This window comes from Sceloporus occidentalis, unplaced genomic scaffold (assembly GCF_023333645.1).
Source record: "Sceloporus occidentalis isolate IW3139 unplaced genomic scaffold, rSceOcc1.0.p SCAF_1, whole genome shotgun sequence".
Classification (NCBI taxonomy): Eukaryota; Metazoa; Chordata; class Lepidosauria; order Squamata; family Phrynosomatidae; genus Sceloporus; species Sceloporus occidentalis.
Window position 1 is genome coordinate 291,833,965 of NW_028316981.1, and position 21,590 is coordinate 291,855,554.

The 21,590-nt window shown below is 42.9% G+C and overlaps 1 protein-coding gene across 3 annotated transcripts in view; it reads left to right on the forward strand.

Annotated features, from left to right (window-relative positions):
* Nucleotides 1–282: 282 nt before the first annotated feature.
* Nucleotides 283–21,590, forward strand: part of FGF10 (fibroblast growth factor 10) — a 121,019-nt gene continuing 99,711 nt past the window's right edge. For all 3 annotated transcript variants that reach the window (XR_016277789.1, XM_089495828.1, XM_089495838.1), the window contains exons 1-2: nucleotides 283–771; nucleotides 982–1,983. Coding sequence is in view for 2 of the 3 variants with exons in the window: in XM_089495828.1 (XP_089351954.1) it covers nucleotides 1,530–1,983 (454 nt within the window). In the remaining variant the exon portion in view is untranslated. The remainder of the gene's footprint in view (nucleotides 772–981; nucleotides 1,984–21,590) is intronic.

Consider the following 21,590-nt stretch of genomic DNA (forward strand, 5'->3'; position numbering starts at 1 on the left):
TCATCTTTTAAAAAAATACTTTTCTAGAAAACCAGTTTTTTTAAAAAAGGAGAAGGGGAGGAAAGAAAAAAGAAAGGAGGGAGAGGGGCTCCCTGGAGGGGATTGGCTGAGGGAAATGAGTAAAGCATGAGTATCCTGCAAGCCATGCTGGTGGCCAGGAGGAAGAGGAGGAGGAGGAGGAGGAGGAGGAGGGCCTGAGGAGCAATTAGCTGAAGGCTGCTGCTGCTGCTGCTGCTGCTCCAAGGAGAGGAAGCAGGGAGGGGAAGGAGAGGGAGAGGGAGATTGATATAGTTGAGAAAAGGGCCGGTCCTCTTCCCCGGCGGAGTCTCTCCTCTCCTTCCCAGCAGCAGGCAGGCTTCCCGGGGCGAAGGGGTTTCAGATGTCCCAGCGCCGCTGCTTGAGCCCCTGCCAATAAAACTTGACCACCAGAAGGCAACCAACCAACCCTCTGCAGCTCGCCGCCAGACAGCCTTGCGGAGGGCGGCTTCCAACCTGTTGGCAACCCTGAGGAGAGAGAGAGGGAGAGAGAGAGAGAGAGAGAGAGAGAGAGAGGAGGAAAAGAAAGAACGAAAGAAAGAAAGAAAAAGAGGGGTGGTTGGAGTTTTTTCTTCTTTCTTTCCTTTCCCCCTTTCCCTTCCTCTTTACCCCTTCACACCCCGACCTGAGGGAGGACCAAGAGAGCCCAGCCCGCTTCTTCTTCTTCTGCTGCTGCTGCTGCTGCTGCTGCTTCTGGGACTGAAGAGAACGGCGTCGCCGAGGGAGAAGGAGAAGGTGCCCCAAAGGGACCCGAAGGGAAGGAGGGCGGGAAGGAGGGGTCCTTTTGGGGCGAAAGGGAAGGTTGGGGCGGGGGCGCCTTGGCCCTTTGGGATTTCTGAACCCAAAAGGGATGGAGGAGCCGGGTCCTCCTCCTCCTCCTCCTCCGGCTGCAGGCGACGTCCTCTTTACTCACTGTCACCTCTCTCTCTTTTTCTTTCTCCGCAGGACGCCTCCTTCTTTGTTTGTTTGTTTGTTTGTTTGTTAAGATGGTGCCGACGACCCTGAGGAGGAAAAGGGAGAAATAGAAACCCGCCAAAACAATATATATATATATAAAAGACCACCGAGAAAGAAGAGAGAAAGTGTGTCTGAGCGAGAGAGACTGAGAGGGGAATTGGGAGTCGGAGGCAAGTGCTGGTGTTTTTCCCTCCCTCAGAGAGAGAGAGAGAGAGAGAGGGAGACTCCTGCCTCGGGAGGACTTCCTCGAAGGGAAAGCCGAAGAAGAAGCCGCTGGAAAAGGCAGGAGCCCGCCTGAAGCGTTGGGAAGCGCTTGGCCCCCTGAGGCATGGATGTCGGAGCCCTCCCTTCCAGCCAGAAAGAAGCAAGAGAAGCAGCCTCTTCCTCTTCCTCCTCCTCCTCCTCCTCCTCTTCCTCCGCAGCTCCCCGGGCTTTGAGCAGAGGCGCCCCGGGCCGTCCTTGCCTCGCCCCGGGCTGCCCCCTTCCATTATGTTCCTTTTCATGAGGCATCTCCCAGCGCCCAGAGCTTCAGTACAATGTGCAAATGGAGACTGATACAGGGTGCCTCCGCCTTTGCCCACCTGCCTTCCTCCTCCTCCTCCTCCTCCTCTTCTCCCCGCGGAGGCTGCCTCCTCCTCCTCTGCCTGGCGGCGATGGTGATGATGATGATGATGCCGTGGCCTTCCTCTGCCTTGGCGGTGCCTTGCCCTGAGCGCCGCGGGGCAGAGATGCGGCTCCTCCGGGGCGCCAACGCTTCTTCTTCTGCTGCTGCTGCTGCTTCTTCAGCATCCTCTTCCTCCTCCTGGTCTTCGTCTCCTTCCTCGGCGGCGGCTGCTGCTGCTGCTGCCAGCGCCGGGAGGCACGTGCGGAGCTACGAGCACCTCCGGGGAGACGTCCGCTGGAGGAAGCTCTACTGCTTCAACAAGTATTTCCTCCGGATCGAGAAGAACGGCAACGTCAGCGGCACCAAGAAGGACAACTGCCCTTACAGTAAGTCCCCCTCCGGCGGCGCCTAGCACCCTCACCTTCTCCCTTCTAACCCTTGGGCAAAGGGAAAGCAAAGCAAGGGAGGAGCCCCGGGGACACCGTGCTTAGATGCCCTCTTGCAGCCCCTCACTCACTCACTCACAATCCGCAAGGTTGAGCATTCGGAGTCCGTAGAGAGAAATAGCCTGGCGCCTAGGACAGAAGTCCGTCTGGGGAAGTAGCCTGAAGTCTAGGAAAGCGCCTGCTGCCAACTTCTTTCTTTCAGGGAGTCTCAAAGGTGCTGCTGCAAGATCTCTCTACAGACTGATTTTATAGACTGACAGTGGCTGCATTAGCTCTGAGTATTGCAGCAGTTCGCTCACAAACTGCAAGGTTGAGAATTCAAAGATATAGCCATGTTAGTCTGTAGAATCAGTATGTAGAGAGATCTTGCAGCGCCTTTGAGACTAACTGAAAGGAAGAAGTTGGCAGCAGGAGCTTTCCTAGACTTCAGTCTGCTTCCTCAGATACATTTGGTGGAGTGGACCTGCGACTTCATTTCCATACACAAGGGATTTGTAGTTTGTACTGACAGCCTCACATACTAGTGGCATCCATGTATGCCTGGGCCTGGCTTCCACTCCACCGAGTGCATCTGAGGAAGTAGCCTGAAGTCTACAAAACCTCCTGCTGCCAACTTCTTTCTTTCAGTGAGCCTCAAGAGCTCTCTGCGGACTGATTCTACAAACCAACACGGCCATAGCTTTGAAGTCTATCAAAAGGTTGCAAGTTCAATACCAGCCAAGGCTCCAGCTCGACCCAGGCTGGCCTCCTTCCGTAGGTCGCCCAAATGAGTCCCCAGCTTCCAAGCGGCATAGAAATGTACTTGCACTTGCTCAAAGGAGGGAAGGTGTGATAACGGCAGAGATAACTCCACTTGAAATGGGGATTGTTGCAGCCTGGAAGGGAAAAAATACTCTGCACGGGCTCAGAGGCTCCCTCTCATACACACATCAAATGAGTCCCCAGCTTGTTGGGGGCAATGATCTTACACTGTTTAAAAGGGCTGAAGTGCACCGAAATATACTTGCTATTCCCATACGGAGGGAAGATGTAGTATAATGGGGGAAACTCTACTTGAAATGGGGATGGTTGCGCTCTGGAAGGAGAGACACACTCTGCCCACGCTCAGAGGCGCTCTCTCTCTCTCTCTCTCTGTCACACACACACACACCTTGGGTTGAGGAGAGGAACAGGTTCGTGGGAGCGGGCTGAGCCTTGGGGGGAAAGCTCCCTCAAAAAGAAAAGCCCCTTTCTTTGGGGAGAGGATGCTTTGGATGGAGGTGCCAAGGGAGAACTCTCCCTCCCAATCTATTTTGGAGGCAAAAGGTGGCGGTGGTGGTGATCACCTTTAAAAAGAAAACCTCTTGGAGACTGGGTTTGATTCCTTTTTCCTCCCTCGGGATGCTTTCTCTCGGCATTCCCAGGGCCAGGTTTTCCCCGCTTTACAGTGTGTAAGATTTTTGATTGACTGATTGATTGCTTTTCACCTCCTGTCTCCCTGGATGGAAGGGCTTTGTGGAGTGAAGTTTGCTCCAGTTTGCAAGGAGGGAACCGCCTGGGTCTCCCTCCCCATCCAGAGTTAGAAAAGTGAGAAGCTGCACCTCAAGGGAATCCCTCTTTTAAGACTCAGGGATGCTTTGAAAACTGGGTCAGTCTCTCCAAAGATGATCAGGTAGATACACCTTGGCCAGGTATCCCTTGCCCAACCAATTGCATTTTTTAAGTTTAAAAGTTATTGCTTCTGCCTCTTAATTTTATTCCACCCAACCCACCATAAATATCCTTAGTTGGACAGCTCACACTTCGGTAGCACTTACTTAGTGTTGCTTGCTTAATATCTAAGGGGACCTTGTGGTACCTTTGGAAACTGAGAAAGTAGCATGAGCTTTTGTAGACTTGCACCTACTTCCTCAGATACACGCGTGGTCCAAAATACACTGCAGAAATAATCCAGTTTGGGGGTGCTTTAACTGCTGGGGAATTTGTTGTGGCACTTGAGCTCTCTCTGACAGAGAAGGCTAAATGTCTCCCGAAACTGCAGTTCCTAGAATTCCCTAGCATTAAGCCAGAGCAGTTAAAGCACTCTCAAATTGGGTTATTTCTGCAGTGTGTTTTGGACCGTGTGTCTCAAGCCTATGAGTGTCTCAAGGAAAGCTCATGCTCCCAGCTTCTTTCTTTCAGTTAGTCTCAAAGGTGCTGCAAGATCCCTTTTGCATACTGATTTGACAGACTAACACAGCTATGGATGTGAATTTCTTCATTTGCTTAGTTTTTGTTGGTTAAGTGTGAGCATCGGTGCACCTTGAAGTCTGCATCTTGAACGCAACTTGTACTTCAAATTCTCTCTCAGCGTGTGCAGTTTTGTGGTATTCTGTCAGGTCTTCCCCCTTCTCCCCTCACCCCTTGTAAGGGTCTCATGTTGCAGTCTTCAGAGAGCCTTGTAAACATCTGGGGCTGCATGGAGTCACCCAGACCTCACACACATCTTTCTGGTCTTACTTTTTTCCCCTAAAAAAAATCATACACACACGTGCATGGATACGTCTGTCTAAATCTGCAGCGTAGTAGATATATATCCGGGGGGTGGGGGGGATATCACGTATAACTCTGTTCCTTGCCTTCATTGGAATAATGTAACTTTCTAGTCATTTTTCTCGCCTGCACAATTTCAAGAGAAACAACTGCGGTAAATCACTGCCGGCTTCATTATAATTTTAAGTGACTCCATCCTGCTGAAAATAAATAGCAGTTTGAATGGTGCAGCCCTTTTCTACACAAGTATTTGAATAACCTGCTTTATTGCACTGTTAATGTTGATGAGTTGGCTGATCTGTGCAAGAGTGTGTACATGGGCGTGCATGTGAAAATCCAACTTTTTTATATATTACTCCTTTGCACTCTGCACTTTTGCTCATCTTTCAAGAGTCTCAGCTTGGTATCCCTGGGATAGTCACACTATATCATTACAACTATCCCTGGAGTTAATTGGGCCGAGAAATTTACAAGGCAAACAAGGGAGTCTAGTTTGTTTCAGAATTCAGCAAAGATCTGAACATCTCCTGCCCAAAACTCTGTCCACAATGGTAAATTGGCTGGATCTTATTTTTAAAACATTGTACAGCATCTCTCTTGACTCACAAGTAGCACACGGGTTAAGTGCATGCCATCCTTACCACCTGGACTAAAGTACTATAATTAAACTGCTGCACCATATAGTAGTTATAGATGAACGTGGCAGTGCCAGTTTCATCCAAACAAGAGGTGTAGCTAAGGGGAACTTCTTTAAGCAGGGGGCAGTATGCAACTTTGGGAAGTGGGGGCAATGTTACATAATATGAAAGTATCATACCCACCTACCCACCCATTTATTTCAGGGTAATGAGCTAGAGCAATGCTACAAGTCCGGCTTTACCTCTTGCACTTCATTCCCTCTCCCTGACTCTGTTCATCGGCTTATGTTATGTATTGCATTTGTCAGTTTGTGCTCTGGAGGAATATTCATTTGGTTTGTCAAGCCAATATACAATATACCATAACCTACTTCATGCTTCCAAACAAGGTGGTACCAGGAAGGAGTCATATGGTAAAGGGGATAATCTAGAATAGGAGTGTAGGAAGCTGCCATATATTGAGTCAGACCCTTGGTTGCTCTGGCTTAGTGGGGGCAATGTGGCACTAAAAGCAACTCTCTGGGGTTTCAAACAAGCATCTTTTCCAACCTTGCCTGGACATGCCATGCATCCAGCCTGGGACTTGATAAAGCACAGATAGCTCTGCTACAGAGGTCAAAGCTTCTGAGGATCCATTTGATGGTCAAAGCAGAAGCAACTATATGCTCATTTTTTAACCTACAAGGGGCTTTTTCACACAGAACTTTAGGGCCAGCCTAGTTGTTATATAAAGTGAGGTAGTCCTGAAGTAGAGAATACAGTCCCATTGCTATTAGTGAAGTCACATTCACAAACAGTTTGTCTGGCCAGCTTCGGTAAATGGAATAGCTGCTGGAGGTACTGTTTTGTATTTTGCTTTGGGCAGTGAAAAATCAAGAGTCAGCCAAGCAAACCTGAGTTTCAATGGATGCTAGCTATGATGTTCACTCAAATGACACTGGATCAGTCATTGTCACTCAGTGTAAACTACTTCAAAGGACTGGTATGTGTGTCTGAGAAAGGGTGGGGTGGGCAACTATTTTGAGATCTTTGGATGAAGGGAAAGATACAAATGTAAATGAAGAGAAGGGTACGTTTTATTATAATATACCCACTTTCTAAGGTTGTCTCAAGACATTTTCATGCCTGAGGTGAAGGACAAGATGGACTCTCCCCATACCACCTTAAAGAAGTCACCTGGAGTGGCAGTTGGATCTTATTTCAACAGTCGGGATACAGCAATCTTTTCCACATCCCTTGAGGAGACCATACAGCAATCTTTTCCACATCCCTTGAGGAGACCAGAGTAGCTTAGGGACTGTGGGGAAGACTTCCAGGAACAAGTAGTCTGTCATTCAGCAGAAGGGACTAGGCAGAGGGCTACTGTTTTCCAGTCCACACCACCCAGCATTTGCCACCTGAAGTGATCGCATCATGGTAGCGCCAGCCCCTTCCTCTTCTTTCACCACCTCATAGGCAGCTATACTCAGTGTTTATATCATGATGTTAGGGATTTTCAGGAATGTCAGGTTCAGTGGATGTGCAAGAAAGGAGGAATTGCCTGCCAACTCAGAGTTCACTCAAATGGCATTGCCTCTGCTCAGGGCTGTTGAAGATTGCTTATTTTGGACATTTCTATATGTATATGTTTCACAGTGACCCCCCAAAACTTGTCTGCTGAGTAAAGGAGAGGGGAGGTTGCCCAGTGCTAATGCCAAGGAGTATGTCTAAATGACAACCTGATTTCTTTTTCATATGTTCATTGAACTGTATTCTGAAATAGTCAGCCCTGACATTAGGCAGTGAGGTGTGCACCTTAAGATGCTGACTAGGGCTGCCATGAAAAGGGAGAAAATAGTTCATTGTTTCATTTAATTCTGTTGAATTTTTACTGCCAGAAAGGGCAAAAGTACTAATGGGAGCCACCGCCTTAATTACCCAACAAGGTAATTTTGTGCTGTTTAGTTGGTGGAATGGGGAGGCATCCAAGCAGCGAAGTGTCTTGGACTATCTTGGAACAGCTTCTCTTTGCTGGGCCATATGTGTGTGGTATGCAAAGCACTGCCAGCACTTCCCTTCTCCTTACTTTGTTTCTTCTACCGAAGTCACCAAAATTCACCCTCAGCACTGCAACACATTTTCATCTGATATGTGTTGTGTGTACTTTTGAGATGCAAATAATAATAATAATAATAATACAGAATATTGTGTTTTGTGTTATGTGCTAAATATGTAAATATATGTGAGCCAATTCTACTGATAGCTTCCATGTTAGTGAGTTTGTTTTAGGTTTTAGTATGAACTTCAAATGAGATATCCAAGGTGCTGAAACTGTTTTGAGAATAAGATTTGGCACTTTGGATAGCAACTTTAGAGTCTGGATCAGATATCGTTCACCACTCCACTGACATGAAATCCATGAGGTACCACTGAAATCTTCTGAAGTCAGTCTGTTACTTTTATTCATATGAGTCTATAATTCTGTGATGTAGCCTCTGCTTCTAACAGGGCTCTTTGTGCACACAGAAATTGCCACTCTTAGGAGCTTGCACTGTTTTTAGCCATGGAAGATTTTCTCTTTCATAATCTGAAGGTTCTTTCCACTTTTACTGACGTTATGCTAGAAGACACGGAGGAGATTTTCCTTCTCTCTTCTCTCCGAATACTGAAGTGAAGATAAAGAAATTGAGCTGATAGATGGCACTTTTTAAGACAGGTTTCTTTGCATAATTTGAAACTAAGAAGAAACTTGATTGATCTGATCAAAGACTTATCTGTTAGCTATGGGAAGTTCACAAGGATGAAATTGTATAAGAGCATCCCCCTGGTGCTATTTCCAGCAGCTGATATAGAGCAGCATGTTGCCTATGGTACTGGAGGGAATATATAGCTATCCTGACTGATGGTTCTAACATCCATGAGTGTCCCTTTTAATGCTGTTCAAGTTGGCTGATGATCATTACTTCTTATCATAAGCAAATTCCACAGTTTAACTGTGTGAAAAACCAATTCCTGTTCCCTCGTCAGAATCTCCCACTATTCCGCTTATTTGGATGACCTCTGGAGGCAGAATAACAACTTCTCCCTGTCATTTTCCTCCATATTTTGCATATTTTTCTTTACCTCTCTCACATCTCACTTGCTCCTCTTTTGTTGCTCTTTTCTGTACTTTCCCTTTGTGAAGACTGATGACCAGAACTTTACCCAGTGTAACAGAGATGGCTGCACCATAGATTTGTATAAAGGCATTCTGATACTGGCAGTTTTATTTCTGAGCTCTTGATTTTTATTTGATTTTTTATGTCTTTCACAATTCAACATTTTCCACACAACGGCAAGATCCATTTGCCACTTCATCACTGCCATCTCAGATCTGACCAGCATACAAGAAGCACCTATTTTGCACCTATGCCCACTGCAATACTTGCTTACATTAAGTTGTAGATTCTATTTTTAATGTGCATAAAGTTGGAGTTATTCACAAATGTAAACACCTGTTCATCCATTACATCGAATCATTTTTCAACAAGTCAAAGAATACAGGACCCAGTTCAAATGTTTGGAGGATCTGTTCATACATAGCTGAGTCAAAAAATTTAACTGCCACAAGATATAGTCTTGGCCAAAGTGTGTGTGCGTGTGTGTGTTTTCAAATCACCCACCAACTTATGGGGACACCATGAATTTCATAGGATTTTCTTAGGCAAGGAACACTCAGAGGTAGTTTTGCTCATTCTTTCCTCTGAAATATAGCCTATTAGGGCAGACTTGCATTATCTTCCAAGATCATATGGGATCTGGTGCCTTTTGAGTAATATGCATGACCAACAGTTTAGATAGCTTTTAAAAGGATTTTCATTCAGATGACAAAAACTGTGATGCCGTGTCAGATTGTGAAGTACAAGTACTCATTAAGGTAGCTATCAGCACAAAAAGAATCCACAGAAAAGCAGGCAGTTGTCCATATCAAACAAATCATTTCTAGCAGTTTATATCTCCACCAGAGCCATGTCTTATATAAAGTTTCTTCTTCTTGTTGTGTACTGTCAAGTCATTTCCAACTTGACAGCAAGGGTTGTTCATAGGGAGGTTGCTTTTACCTTCCTCTGAGGCTGAGTATGTGACTTGTCCAAGGTCACCCAGGTGGCTTCCATGGCTGAATGGGGATTTGAACTGTGTTTTCCACAGTCCTAGGCCAACAGTAAAACCACTACAATGCTGTCTTCCTACTTTTGTAATGCTAAAGTACCTTAATTGCCCATATATTGTTGCTGAGGAAAATATCTAAACTGGGAAGCTGGGGTGGGGTAGGAGGCAATGTCATTTCCCCTGTAAATCAAAAAGTCCCAGCACTACAGTCCTGTGAGCCCATTTCCACTATAACTTGATCAACAGTGATTAGCAATGATAGCTTAATAAAACCTCCATGTTTAGTTGCAATATACTGTTGAGTGCCATGTGCTAGGGAGAAATGATGGTATTCTTTTCATGGTTAGCTAATGAGATTTGTTGCTTGCCACCACTTGAAATAATAACCTTGGACTAAGTAGATTTTTTTTTTGTGTTCCAGCAAGGTTTTTCTTATATTCTTATTCTCCATTGTTGTTCATTTATTATCGACAGGTAAATAGGATGAAGCATCTAGGCAAATCTAGCAGTTAACTTGCTTCTCATGCTTGCAATTACTGTCTTCATGAGCATTTGCTATAGATTTTTTTCAAACCTTGGAAAAAATAGATGTTTTGGACTACAACTCCCTGAGTCTTCCACCCAGTATGTTCCCTTTTTTGATGACAACTTCTGTTATTTAGGTATAGTAGGTGTTGTGGAGTGGAATTGTATAAAAAAAGCCCTAACGTTTCTATTCTGTACCTGGAAAGGAATACAGGATGGGCACTTTTTTACTGACCTTATTTCTCTGTTTTTAAAACATTAACTTGATCCACAGAAATCTCCAGCATGGTAGTAATGTTTTTGTAACACTCCTTAAATCAGGCTACATTCCAATAGTGCATCCTCATCCATGACCTGAAGTCCAATGTGCTACAAAATTGGACTAGATTATCATGGACATAATCTATGCTCCCTGTTCGGTTTGTGGAATTTAGCTGTTTGCAAATAGTCTTCCATTGCAATGGACAACCTGGGGCTGGCCTTTCTTCAGGAAGCAAAGTTCTTCAGACATCAGTTACTAAACATTGTTATGGACAGCAGATTGTTGTTTGTTTGTTCTGCCATGGGACTGCTATCTAAATTTTCAGCTTCAGGTGCCAGTTGTCTTGTGTTGGCATTGTGGTTTAGTGTAATGTTAACTGGAAATAAGTTTAAATGTTATGCTACAGGTGCAAGAAGAAATCTGTGCATTGCTGCACATCTCATTTAAAGCTGGGTCTCCTTGCCCACACACGCAGCACTTTGTAGAAAAGGGATAAATGTACTGCTAGAATACAAGCTGTGGCTTTACATGCATAGCGTCTGAGGCTTTAGTTTTAACAAGGCATGGGACATATATAATTCTTCCTTTTCTGGAATCACAATAAAATTGGACTAGATTTTACTGGGCTTTATTTCTGAAAATGGGGCATGGGAGCAGGATAGGAAAAGTACTCCACTGCTGAAGGAGCTTCAACAAGATTCATTTCCGTTACAGATTTTGTTCTATGAAAACTTTATATTAAGCACTAAATAAATGTTTACCTTGGCAGATGTTTTCCAACTTGATTACACAGAACTATTACCTCAGCCTTTTCCATACTTTTAGGATAATAGGAGTTAGGGTGAATTATGGTGGTTCTGTCAAGAATATGAGACGGCTTGCATAATTTAGTATTGCTGGAGCATATCTGTCACTAGATGTGCGTAGGATGGTTTGGGTTTTGTTTTATTTCCTTTGCAGTTAGGCTTTAGCCCTGAAACTTGACCACTCTGCACCCCTCCTTATTTCAGTGTTACAGCTGTGAAGATCCCTCTGGAAAGCTACTTCTGAAAAGCTGATTTCCAGGAGTGAATAAAACAGCTGTTAAGTACTTTCTTCAGGATCATCATTATCATAAAAAAAAGTAATTTTTTAATGAATTATGTCGACCCTAAGGCAGACCAATCATGGGGTTTTCTTGGCATGATTTCTTCAGAGGGGATTTTGGACTTGCCTTCCCCAGTAGGTTTCCATGGCCAAGCAGGGGTTGAAAATATGGTCTCCCAGTTTTCCAGTCTAACACTCAGACTACTACACCATGTTGAAATGGATGTGGTATTTAGTTACATAATGTAATTGTTTCAAATTAATGTTTCAATTACTGATTGCTTAAGGATTTTTAAACTTGTATACCCCATATTGGGTTAGCTATTTTGCATTAGCTTGTTTTGTAAGCCACTAACAAAATACACCAACATGAACTTGAAAGGTGCTAGGATTTCAAGGCATTGCTCTGATTCTCCATTAACTGTAACTGTGCTTTTTTAAAAATGTAAGAGCTCTTGGAAAAAGCCACTTTAGGGATGGCAGTTTAGAGTAAAGAATTGGGGTGAATGGAGTTTTCCTCTCTGTTACTTTTCTAGCATAACTATTCCTTCCTAAGCCAGTTCCTTCCCACACATCTTGAGTGAATTCCCGATCAATGTGCACTTAGAACCTCTAAGGGAAAATAAAGCATGGCTGGGGAACTGCAGCGGAGAAATTGTGGTTGAGTAAAATGTTATGCCAGCATCACACACACACACACACACACACACACAGAGAGAGAGAGTTTCCACCCTTCTAGACCAGTGATCCCCAAACTTTTGGGGGATATTGCCTCTTTTGTCTTGGGTGACAACCCTAGTGCCTATCAATGCCTATTTCTTCATATTAGGTCTACTGTTTTCTACTGTCTTCATATTAGTTCTACTGTTTATTTAGTCAGCCATGCCCATCTCCTCTCTGCTACCGCTGTTGCCTCCTCTTTTCATGTATGAGTTGCTGTTTCCTGGGTGTCTGGGTGCAAAAGGAGCAGTGACTGAGCAGCCAGTTGAATACTAACTGGACAACTGACTGAATAACGACCAATGTGCCTCTCACCAATGCTGGCCTTGTGACAAAGTCACTGCTCAGCTGCTGCTTGACTGGCTGCTCACAAGGGGCCAGGTGCAAAGGGAGAAGCTTCTCCCCAGTGAGGAAGGACTCTCAATTATTCTTCACCAGAGTGCAGCCACTTTCCCATTTTTCTCTCCAGTGGGGAATCTATCTCAACCTGAAAGAAGCATGAGTGGTGAAGAAGAATCAACCCCAAATACTCCTCTCCATCATCCTCAAAGATGTGCTTTCCCCACACAGCTTGAGTTGTCCGCCTCTCAAACATTGTTTCTTCTACCACCTCTTATCTTGTCCTGTCCAACAAAAAAATTAAAAAAACAACAACAAAACCAAGAGCACACCTCCAACCTGTGAACTAAGTCCCAGCAAAACTCACTAAGCTTAATCAGGGTCCTAAATAGAGGAGCTCCTTTTTGCTGCCACTTTCTCTCTGTCATCATGTGCTTTAACTCTTCATTTCCACCATGGTCCTAAAGGCCACTGGCTCCTCTTGTCTTGAAGGCCCTCCTGCTGCCTCCTTTTCCCTCACCACCCCTGTTTCTCCCTTTTTCCTCACCATCCCTCTGTTGCCTCTTTTCCCCTCTCTGCCTCATGGATCTTTTCACTATGCACTTTGGGAATCACTGCTTTAGACCATCTCTCTCCTGAATTTGCATTTAAATTGGGGCACTAATCAAACTTCTTTGGCCCTGGGTACCACATGTTCATGGTAGTTCATACTACTAGAACATGAGCTCATACACAAGTGCACTCACACACTTCTTGGAGGGCATTGTTAGACTGTCATTTCCTTGTTGACTTCAGATTCTGGTAGTGTGTTCATTACCTTTTAGAGTTAACATTCATCTGCACCCTATGGGCCTTAACATACCACACTGTTATAGCATTATTATTCAACTTTAACTGCCATGGTTCCATCATATGGACTCCTAGGATTTGCAATTTATGGAGGGGCATTTAGAATTCTCACCCAGAGGTCGTGGGCCTCACTAAACTGCAGATCCCAGAATATCATGAAAAGCTGCCATAGTGGTTAAAGTGGCACAATAGCACTAAAACAGTGTAGCACCTTAATCTGCCTTACTTCAAGTTCAGAGGAATCTTTGGATGCAACAGGTTTAATTTCACTGAATTTTGAAAGGGGGTGAATATCCACAGTGAGTGTGTGAGATGCAGCATTGGATTCCAGTGTTCTGCCATGAGATACTGCAATGCTTTCATCTTTGAGTTGTTTTCTCAAGAACCCCTTCCTCTCTGCTCTGTTAAAGGCATAGATATAAAACACAGCCTGAGTGCAATACAAATGTCGTTTATCTTAAAGTCTGTCCAGTCTTGTGCTTATATTTCTTGAATGCTCTCCTTCAGTCTAGGATTCCTACATGATTTGTACAGTACTTGGTGTTTGGATGTTCTCATGATTATTATGGCATTTTTGTGTGTGTGTCCTCTCCCCATAAGTCTTAGGCTGCTGACACACTGCAGAATTAATGCAGTTTGATATTGCTTTAACTGCCATGGTTCCAGCCATTGGAATCCTGGGATTTGTAGGGATCTCTGACAGAGAAGGGTAAATATCTCACAAAAGCGTGAATCCCAGAATTCCATAGCATAAAGCCATAGCAGATAAAACAGAGCCAAACTATTAATTCTGTAATGTAGATGTAGCCTTAAAAACTTTGTGTTAGAGCCACCCTTAGATTAGATCCATCAAAATCAGTGGAACCAATTAATAATAGCTAAATCACCATTGGTTCCATTAGACCTTCTCTAAAGCACTAGTAAGGTTGAATTCAGAGTATTACATTAGAAAATTCAATTCAATTTACTGCCTTGCTACAGATTGTAGTAACTTAGATTAGGTTTGCTCTCTGATAAAACCTGACATTGTACACAAAAATATTTTTTATTGTTCTAAAAATCCTCAATAACTATTTTCCTCCCTATAAAATTCCAAATATAGTTCCAATAAAATATAAACAGGGTTTATTTTCTCCCCCATAAACTCCAACAATTTAATCTGTTTCAAGGCAGAGCTTACAGGTAAACCGTTCAATTCTGCTACTCTTCAGAACCAGTTTCCAATATTACTCTTGAGTATCCTGGAAGATATATCAGACTTATTACAACTGCTTTGTTTAATATTCATCAGAACCTTTGACTAATACATTAATCAATGAATATGGGTATTGTGCAAAATTGCCGCTTGGTAGTTTTATTTTATTTCAACAACTCCAATCCTAAGAGTCTGATATTAGCTGCTCTCAAAGGGACTGAAATCATCTGTTCAGTTCTATAAAACAAGTGAGATGAAGTCATTCAGAAGTATGACCTTAAGTAAAAATAAAAGTGGAATGAACACTTTTAATGTTCCTTCAAGGACTACCTTTTATATTAAATGATAATTGTTTTTCTTAAAGTAAGTCTTCTTAGTATTACTAGGCTTCACTTTTTAATAAAAGTTACTGCATGCTGTTGACAGATTTTAAAAATGACATCAGGAAAATAGGAAATTATAAATTGCCTTCTAATTGATATTGCTGTTTCCTGGATAGGGAAGTTGTATGCTTTTTATTATACCAGCGACTTTCTAATTTAAGCCTTGGTCATTGTTGGAACTCAGTTACTGAATTTATAGCCAGTGACTTATAACTGTGGGCATTTGGGATTTATGAATGCGGAAAGGATTGTATTCTTTTCTGTCTACATGACACTCTCCGGTTACTCTTTTCTGCATTCCCATAGGGTAGACCCTCCACACACTGAACCATAGCTTCATCATAAATCTATTAAAAAATATACAGTTCTAAGGAGGCTTTGTCTTCATAAATCTGATTTATAACCACCTGCTACAGATGACTCTAAAAACATTTGGTAAGAATCACCTTGACAACCTAAGCAGAATATGGCACTAAGGCCAAAAGACTCTGAGTCTTTCAACAGGTTAATCCTATGGCCCTTACACAGTCTTGGATGGGAATTTTGCTGTATTTAGCTTAGAGAGTAGAATTCTGTGGGGCCAATCCTACCATCTATGGGGCTGTCTCTACCATTAGTTTCTTCAAAGCAAGCTTCAGTGAGGCAGCTGTCTCAGAGAGCAGATCCCCCTGCCCAACTTTTCCTCCTTCCCATTTTGGAAAAAAAAAAGGTTGGGGTGTGTATGTGTATGTTTCCAGTTGTGTGCCAATTTCAAAAGTTATATTTTGCACCTTGAGTTATGCGCGGGACTTTTTGTGGGAAACACCTAAATATGCATGCATTAAAACAAACTTTGTGCATACCATTAAAAGGGGGAATTAAGCTGTCCAGGAAATATGTAGCTATCATTCCATGGATATTTAGGGTGGGGGTTGGGATAGGTTGTACAAGTGTTTGTAGGACATAGTAATGTGTAGAATGTCCACATAAAGGCCTGAATTAGGAGAAGGAAGTCTCCTAGATCCGCCACATTGCCATCTTAGCAGCCTTCAAAAAGGCCATTAAGACAGATCTTTTCCAGCAGGCCTTTGCAAATTAGCCTCCGCTCCCCAAGCACAATAGCATCTTCTCCCTCCTACTATAGAGTCGTTTCCTCTTTTTCCCAGCTCTCTTGATTTTATCATTATAATGTTCTATATTGTAATTTATTTAATTTTGTTTTATAATTTGGAATGGGAGTTTGGGAAGGGGATAAATTTTAATCGGATTTGATATGTAACATATTGTTTTTTCATGTTGTAACCTGCTTTGGTTCCCCGTGAAAAGGCAGGCTATAAATAAATCAGATTATTATTATTATCATTATCATTATCATTATTATTATTATTATTATTTGAGAAGACAGGACTCTCTAGAAAAGACAAATAATGCTTGGTAAGATAGAGGGCAGTAGGAAAAGAGGACAACTGCCCCACAAGTGGATAGGCTCAATCGGGGAGGACATGGCCATGGGCTTATGGGACCTGATTAGGTTGCAGATAAGGCAACTTGGACCCATTCTCAGGGATGAAGAGTGGGGTATAAATAAATAAGTATTATTATTATTATTATTATTATTATTATTATTATTAGGGTCAAAGTTGACCTAAAAGTTAATATAAATGAAAAAAATAACGTGTGGTCACTTTCTAGTACACATACAGTTTCATGGGATCTTTATTTTGCTCACTGATACTTAGCACCTGAACAATAAACTACTCAGATGGGAGTCTTGCCTGCTATGATGTCATGCATTATCTTGCTATTTAAATTATAATAATCTGCATCTATATTAATAAGCATATGCATATTTTTATGAAAATCTCTGCCCTCCTTTTCCTTCTCTACATATATGATCATCATGCATTTCCTTTTTGATGATACATAAATGTTCCCCAGCCCCCCTTATTTATCAGCCCTGGTTACCACATGAATACCACATGCATGTTAATACCTAAAGATTACAACATCCGGTGATGACTTGAATATCTGAATGAGTAAGTGAACAGATCAGATGCTAAAAACAATGTCTTTGGGGAGGTTCCAGTAATATATTATTAGCAAGAAGTCTAGGGTTCCTATGTGTATCATATATGCATCACCATCCAGCCCTAATTTGCACAGTTAGTTAATAAATATTTTGGAATAAAGTGTACTCATTCTGAAGTAGTTTGCCTGAGAGACTGCATGCAACTTTCAAGAGTTTTTGAAGCAACCAGTTTAACAAGTCCTGATTAGTTTTCTCATTGACTGTAGTGTTATGTTTGATAAAAACCAATGCCTGTTCCTCTACTCTTTAGAGAACGTCACATTTGCAAAAGATATTGTAGTGTTCTTACAAGAGACATGATATGCCCAATTTGCCTCCTTTATTTTATCTTGTCTGATGTTACCCAAAAAAAGGTGGCAGAACTGGGAGCTCCCTACCAACTGTGTCAGCTTCTCTTTTAAATGTAGGGGGGATTTGCTTAGCTCAAAGAGGCTAGGTAACTTGAGGATCGTTTCCACCTATGTATACTAGTACTAACTGAGGAGGACTACAGGTATGGATGAATAAGAGAATTTTTTATTTAGAAGCATCAAACACATGATAGTAATTCAAACAGACATGCTATTTAGAGCTAACCAAAGTGGAGATATAGAAATTGGATAATGTAGGTTTAGGGGTGTAGAAGGGGTGATATTTACCTATCCTGGAGAGGAGGCCACAGAAAGTGGGGTGTGGCTGAGACAGGGTCTGAGGGTGACACAGTGAATGGAAGAATCTCTCTGTGCACACGGAGACTAGGTTTGGGATTGATATGTATATCTAAGATCCTAGCCTCAACGAAGCAATGAAGGATGGGTGGTCTTTCCAAGTATCGACAGTGGGATTCCAGAATGATTGATAGATTTAACTTCAGAGTAAGAAAAAAAGTAAATGAATTTAGGACTATCCCAGGGTAGATGGATACGGAAATTGGCTTGGAACATGGCAGGGTATAGGTAGGAAGCATTGGCTTACTGTGTTCACTTTTGTCTCTGGTATGCAGAAAGCTGGGGTAGGAGGAGATGGATTGATTAGCAAACCCATTCAGTTTTTATCTGATTATTACAGTGTGCCCGCATCATACGTGGGTGCCTTTTATGCGGCTTTGAGCTTATGCTGAAAGCCATGCAACAGAAATAGAATGGTGCATGCACCCGTGGCACACACACCACACTGCGCCACATGCACGAGCCCCATTATTTTCAATGGGGCTCAAGCATTCACGATATTTGGTTTACGTGGGGGGGGGGCAGAACGGGCAAAGGCACACTGTAATTGGGTCCTACACACAGGGACATAGCCAGGATTTTGGGAAGGGGGGGTCCAGACTAAGTGCCACCATTATAATGGGGCTTGGGTGCAGCGGTGTGGTGGCACACACCATTCATTTTATCTAACAGAAGGAGGGGGCGGACCCCAAGGACCCCCTCCCCCTTGGCTACGTTCCTGCTACACATGTCCTTCCAATGGGAAATTCACCTGGTGTTCCAAAGGTCATTGTGACCTCTTAAGAACATGCCTGGCCCCAAATATGGAAATATGGGGACCTCAAATATAACATGGGGTATGCCAGGTATGGTGACATGGATGTGGGGGGAGCAGGGGACATCTTTAATAGTTTCACATTATTCCATCCAGTGCTTGAAAAGTTACTTTTTAAAAAAGTACTTTTTTTTTTATTTCTGCCATTACAAAATTCCCAACAGCAGTCCACTGCCTTTAACAATACCAAAATAATTTGTAAGTTGTACTATTACTTATTACTTTGTTTGGCTTTAAAAAAACAACACTTTAGGGTTGATAGGCCTAAAACATGAAAAAGTTTTAAGCAAATGGTTCTAATTATCAGAAATCACCACATAACATTATTACATCCTTTTAAAAATATTACTCTTAAAACTTTTAACTGATTATTATATCCTTATTGTATCCTTTTTTTAAAAAAAAAAAATCATTCCACTCACAGTACTTTTCCCTTGTGACTTTCTTTAGTCTTCATTGTCCTACTGCACAGAGTAACTCATTACAGGTTAATTATGCCTCTTATAACACTACAGATGGAATCCTGTTGGTGCTTTATGCTAGTATAATTCTTCATAACAGTGGAGTAAGGCACTTTGGGAGTACTGCATATTGGCGATGAGGGAATTGCAGAGAAAGCTGTCTGCAGTACAGTATTAAAGAAAGTTTTCCTGACATCTTCTGCAACTCAAGAGCCACCTGGACAGTGTGCTTTCCCAGCAGACATGGCTTTTGCTGGCATCCCTACCATATACATTTTCACATCACCCATGGTCATTTTATCTCTGGTACTGCTCTGTCACATGTGCCACCCATGTCACCTACACTGGCATAGTTCTGCCAGCCAACAGGATCACAACTATTATTTTCAAGCTCTGGTTCTTCCAACTGTGTTATGTGTGTCACCTTTGGGTTCTCTGTCTGAGGCAATTGAAGTGTGTGTGCGCGCGTGTGTGCGTGCATGCATGCACACACCTTCATGTTGCCTGTTGAGATATGGTGAACCTATGGATTTCATAGGATTTTCTTAGGCAAGGAATACTGGGAGGCTATTTTGCCAGTTTCCCTCCCCTGAAATATAGCCTGTACCTCATGGTATTCATTGGTTGCCTCCCATCGTAACCCACTTCATCTTGCTTAGCTTCCAAGATCAGAAGGGATCTGGTATATTTAGTGTATGTGCATGTTTAAATAAATAAGGAAAGTGGCTCTCTTTTTTAACAAGTGTGAAGAAGCAGGAATGGTCAACATAAATATCTGTTTGGTGTTGTCTGCCTTTGGAATTTTCTCCTGGAAGAAATACCATTGGAACAAACTTTGTTTCCTTTTTGGCAACAAAGTAAAACATTCCTCTTTACCCAATAATTTAAGATTATAACATTTTATTTTACATTTGATATGTTATATTTTAAAAATTTAATCTCAATTTTGAGGAGTAACTGGTTTCTGCTGCATTTTTTCTGCTTGCTGTTAGAAGAGTTTATATTTTCTCAATTTGTCTTTCACAATGCTCCATACACCAGTCCTTGTAGATGGAAGCCAGTTTATACATTTTTAAAATGATGGTAAAAGAAAGGGAAATGTGTGACAGGGCTTATGCATGTATGATTTATGTAATGAAGGGACGAGCATCTGCAGACCTCCAGAGGCTTTTGGCATTCAACTCCCATTAGCTCTTGCTAATATTGAAAGATAGGAGCTGAAGTACAAAAACATGGAGGGACACAGTTGCCTGTTTCTAGTACATTATATCACTTTTTCTTTTCCTTTCTTTCTCTTTTGGAAGGGTAAGATTTTCACAAGTTATTTGTGTATGTGGTTGCACTCATGTTATGAGTAAAGTTACAAATATTCATACTTCTTTGTCACAGCTACAGAGGACAAAAACTAACTCCCCACCTTTTCGCACCTTATTTATGGACACAGAAATTTGGCATGGGAAGAGTTGTTCAACAGTATCCAAGAAAGAAGAAATTTCTAAACATTACCATCCCCGATGTGGCAAACACTTGGGTTCCCCCCCCCCCCAACATTTAACCCAGCCTCAGTTCAGAGGTCATTGCCTTAGAGGTTGCAAATGAACATCTTACTTTAAGTCCATTGGGTTTAATCCTAAAGCAGAGCACTGAAAACTGCATGTGTTGGTTGAAATCATAAGCACACCTCCTAGAGAGGAAGCAATATTTCCAACTCAGTAGGACTTCAGAGGAAACCTGAATAGAGTCAGGCTCTTTGCTCACACTGAACAAATTGCAAAAAAAGTGGTTTTGATATTCTTGGGGAAATTTTGTGTATGCCCTGAGGTGCATACTGTTTAGAGGATGACCTTTTTAGCTTCCGCACTATAGCTGGAAGAATTGCTAATAAACTAGTACTAAACTGTAGCCCACACTCAGTTGCTCTGCTTCATTCCCCGTTTTTATTGGATGGAGACAGGAGACATATTGGAAAATATTAACCATGTTTTATGTAGCACAGAACCAGAGCTTTCCCCAGGCTGCTTTTATAACATGGGACTCGGCTGCATGTACAAGCCTATCCTAATACTCATGTGGTCATACAGATGATTAATTGAATATGCAGTACTGAGAGTCAGGACTTGCTGCCATGTTTCTGCTCCCCACCCCATGCATGTTTGTTATGTGAACTTTCCCTCACAAGCCTGTTGCTCAGCTGTTTGGCAGCTGTAGAGAGCAGGACTATGATATGAAGGAGGTACACAGCAATCATCCTCCCTGTACTCCCTTACCCATCTTACCAAAGACTGCTGGACTGGCTGCAGATCACAGGAAGACCAGGGCAGCTGGTTCAGGCCCGTGTGTGTGTGTGTGTGTGTGTGTGTGTGTGTGTGTGTGTGTATTGGGAGAGGGCTGATCTCTCAAGTGACAGTAGCAGCAGATATGTGTGACAGGTGGGATCCACTGGAGGATGGATGTTGGCCAGCTGGCCACGTGTCCACCAGGGTGATGGCTCTGGCCTTAACAAGAAATGGGTCCTGTTCATGAAAGGGGAGGATCTGAGGAAAAGTCTCTCCTTCCACTCCCCCTCCCTCCAGACTTCGTTCCAGGTGAGGAAGAGACACCAGAGGTCCTCTCCCCCAGGGGACCTCTCAGTGGGCATACTCACAGTATTCTCAACAGCAAGGAAGATTAATCAGTGGGCAAGCAGGCAGATCAGAGAGGCAGAAGTGGACATTTGATGCTATGAGGTGAAGGAACCAGGTGGATTTCTGCACCTGGAGCAGCCTGGAGTCTGACTCAGATGGAGGGGAGAGGGCTTTCCTCCCTTGTTTTCATGATCAGGCCACTTTGCTTGGTGGTTGTAGGAGAAACTTCTGAGGAGG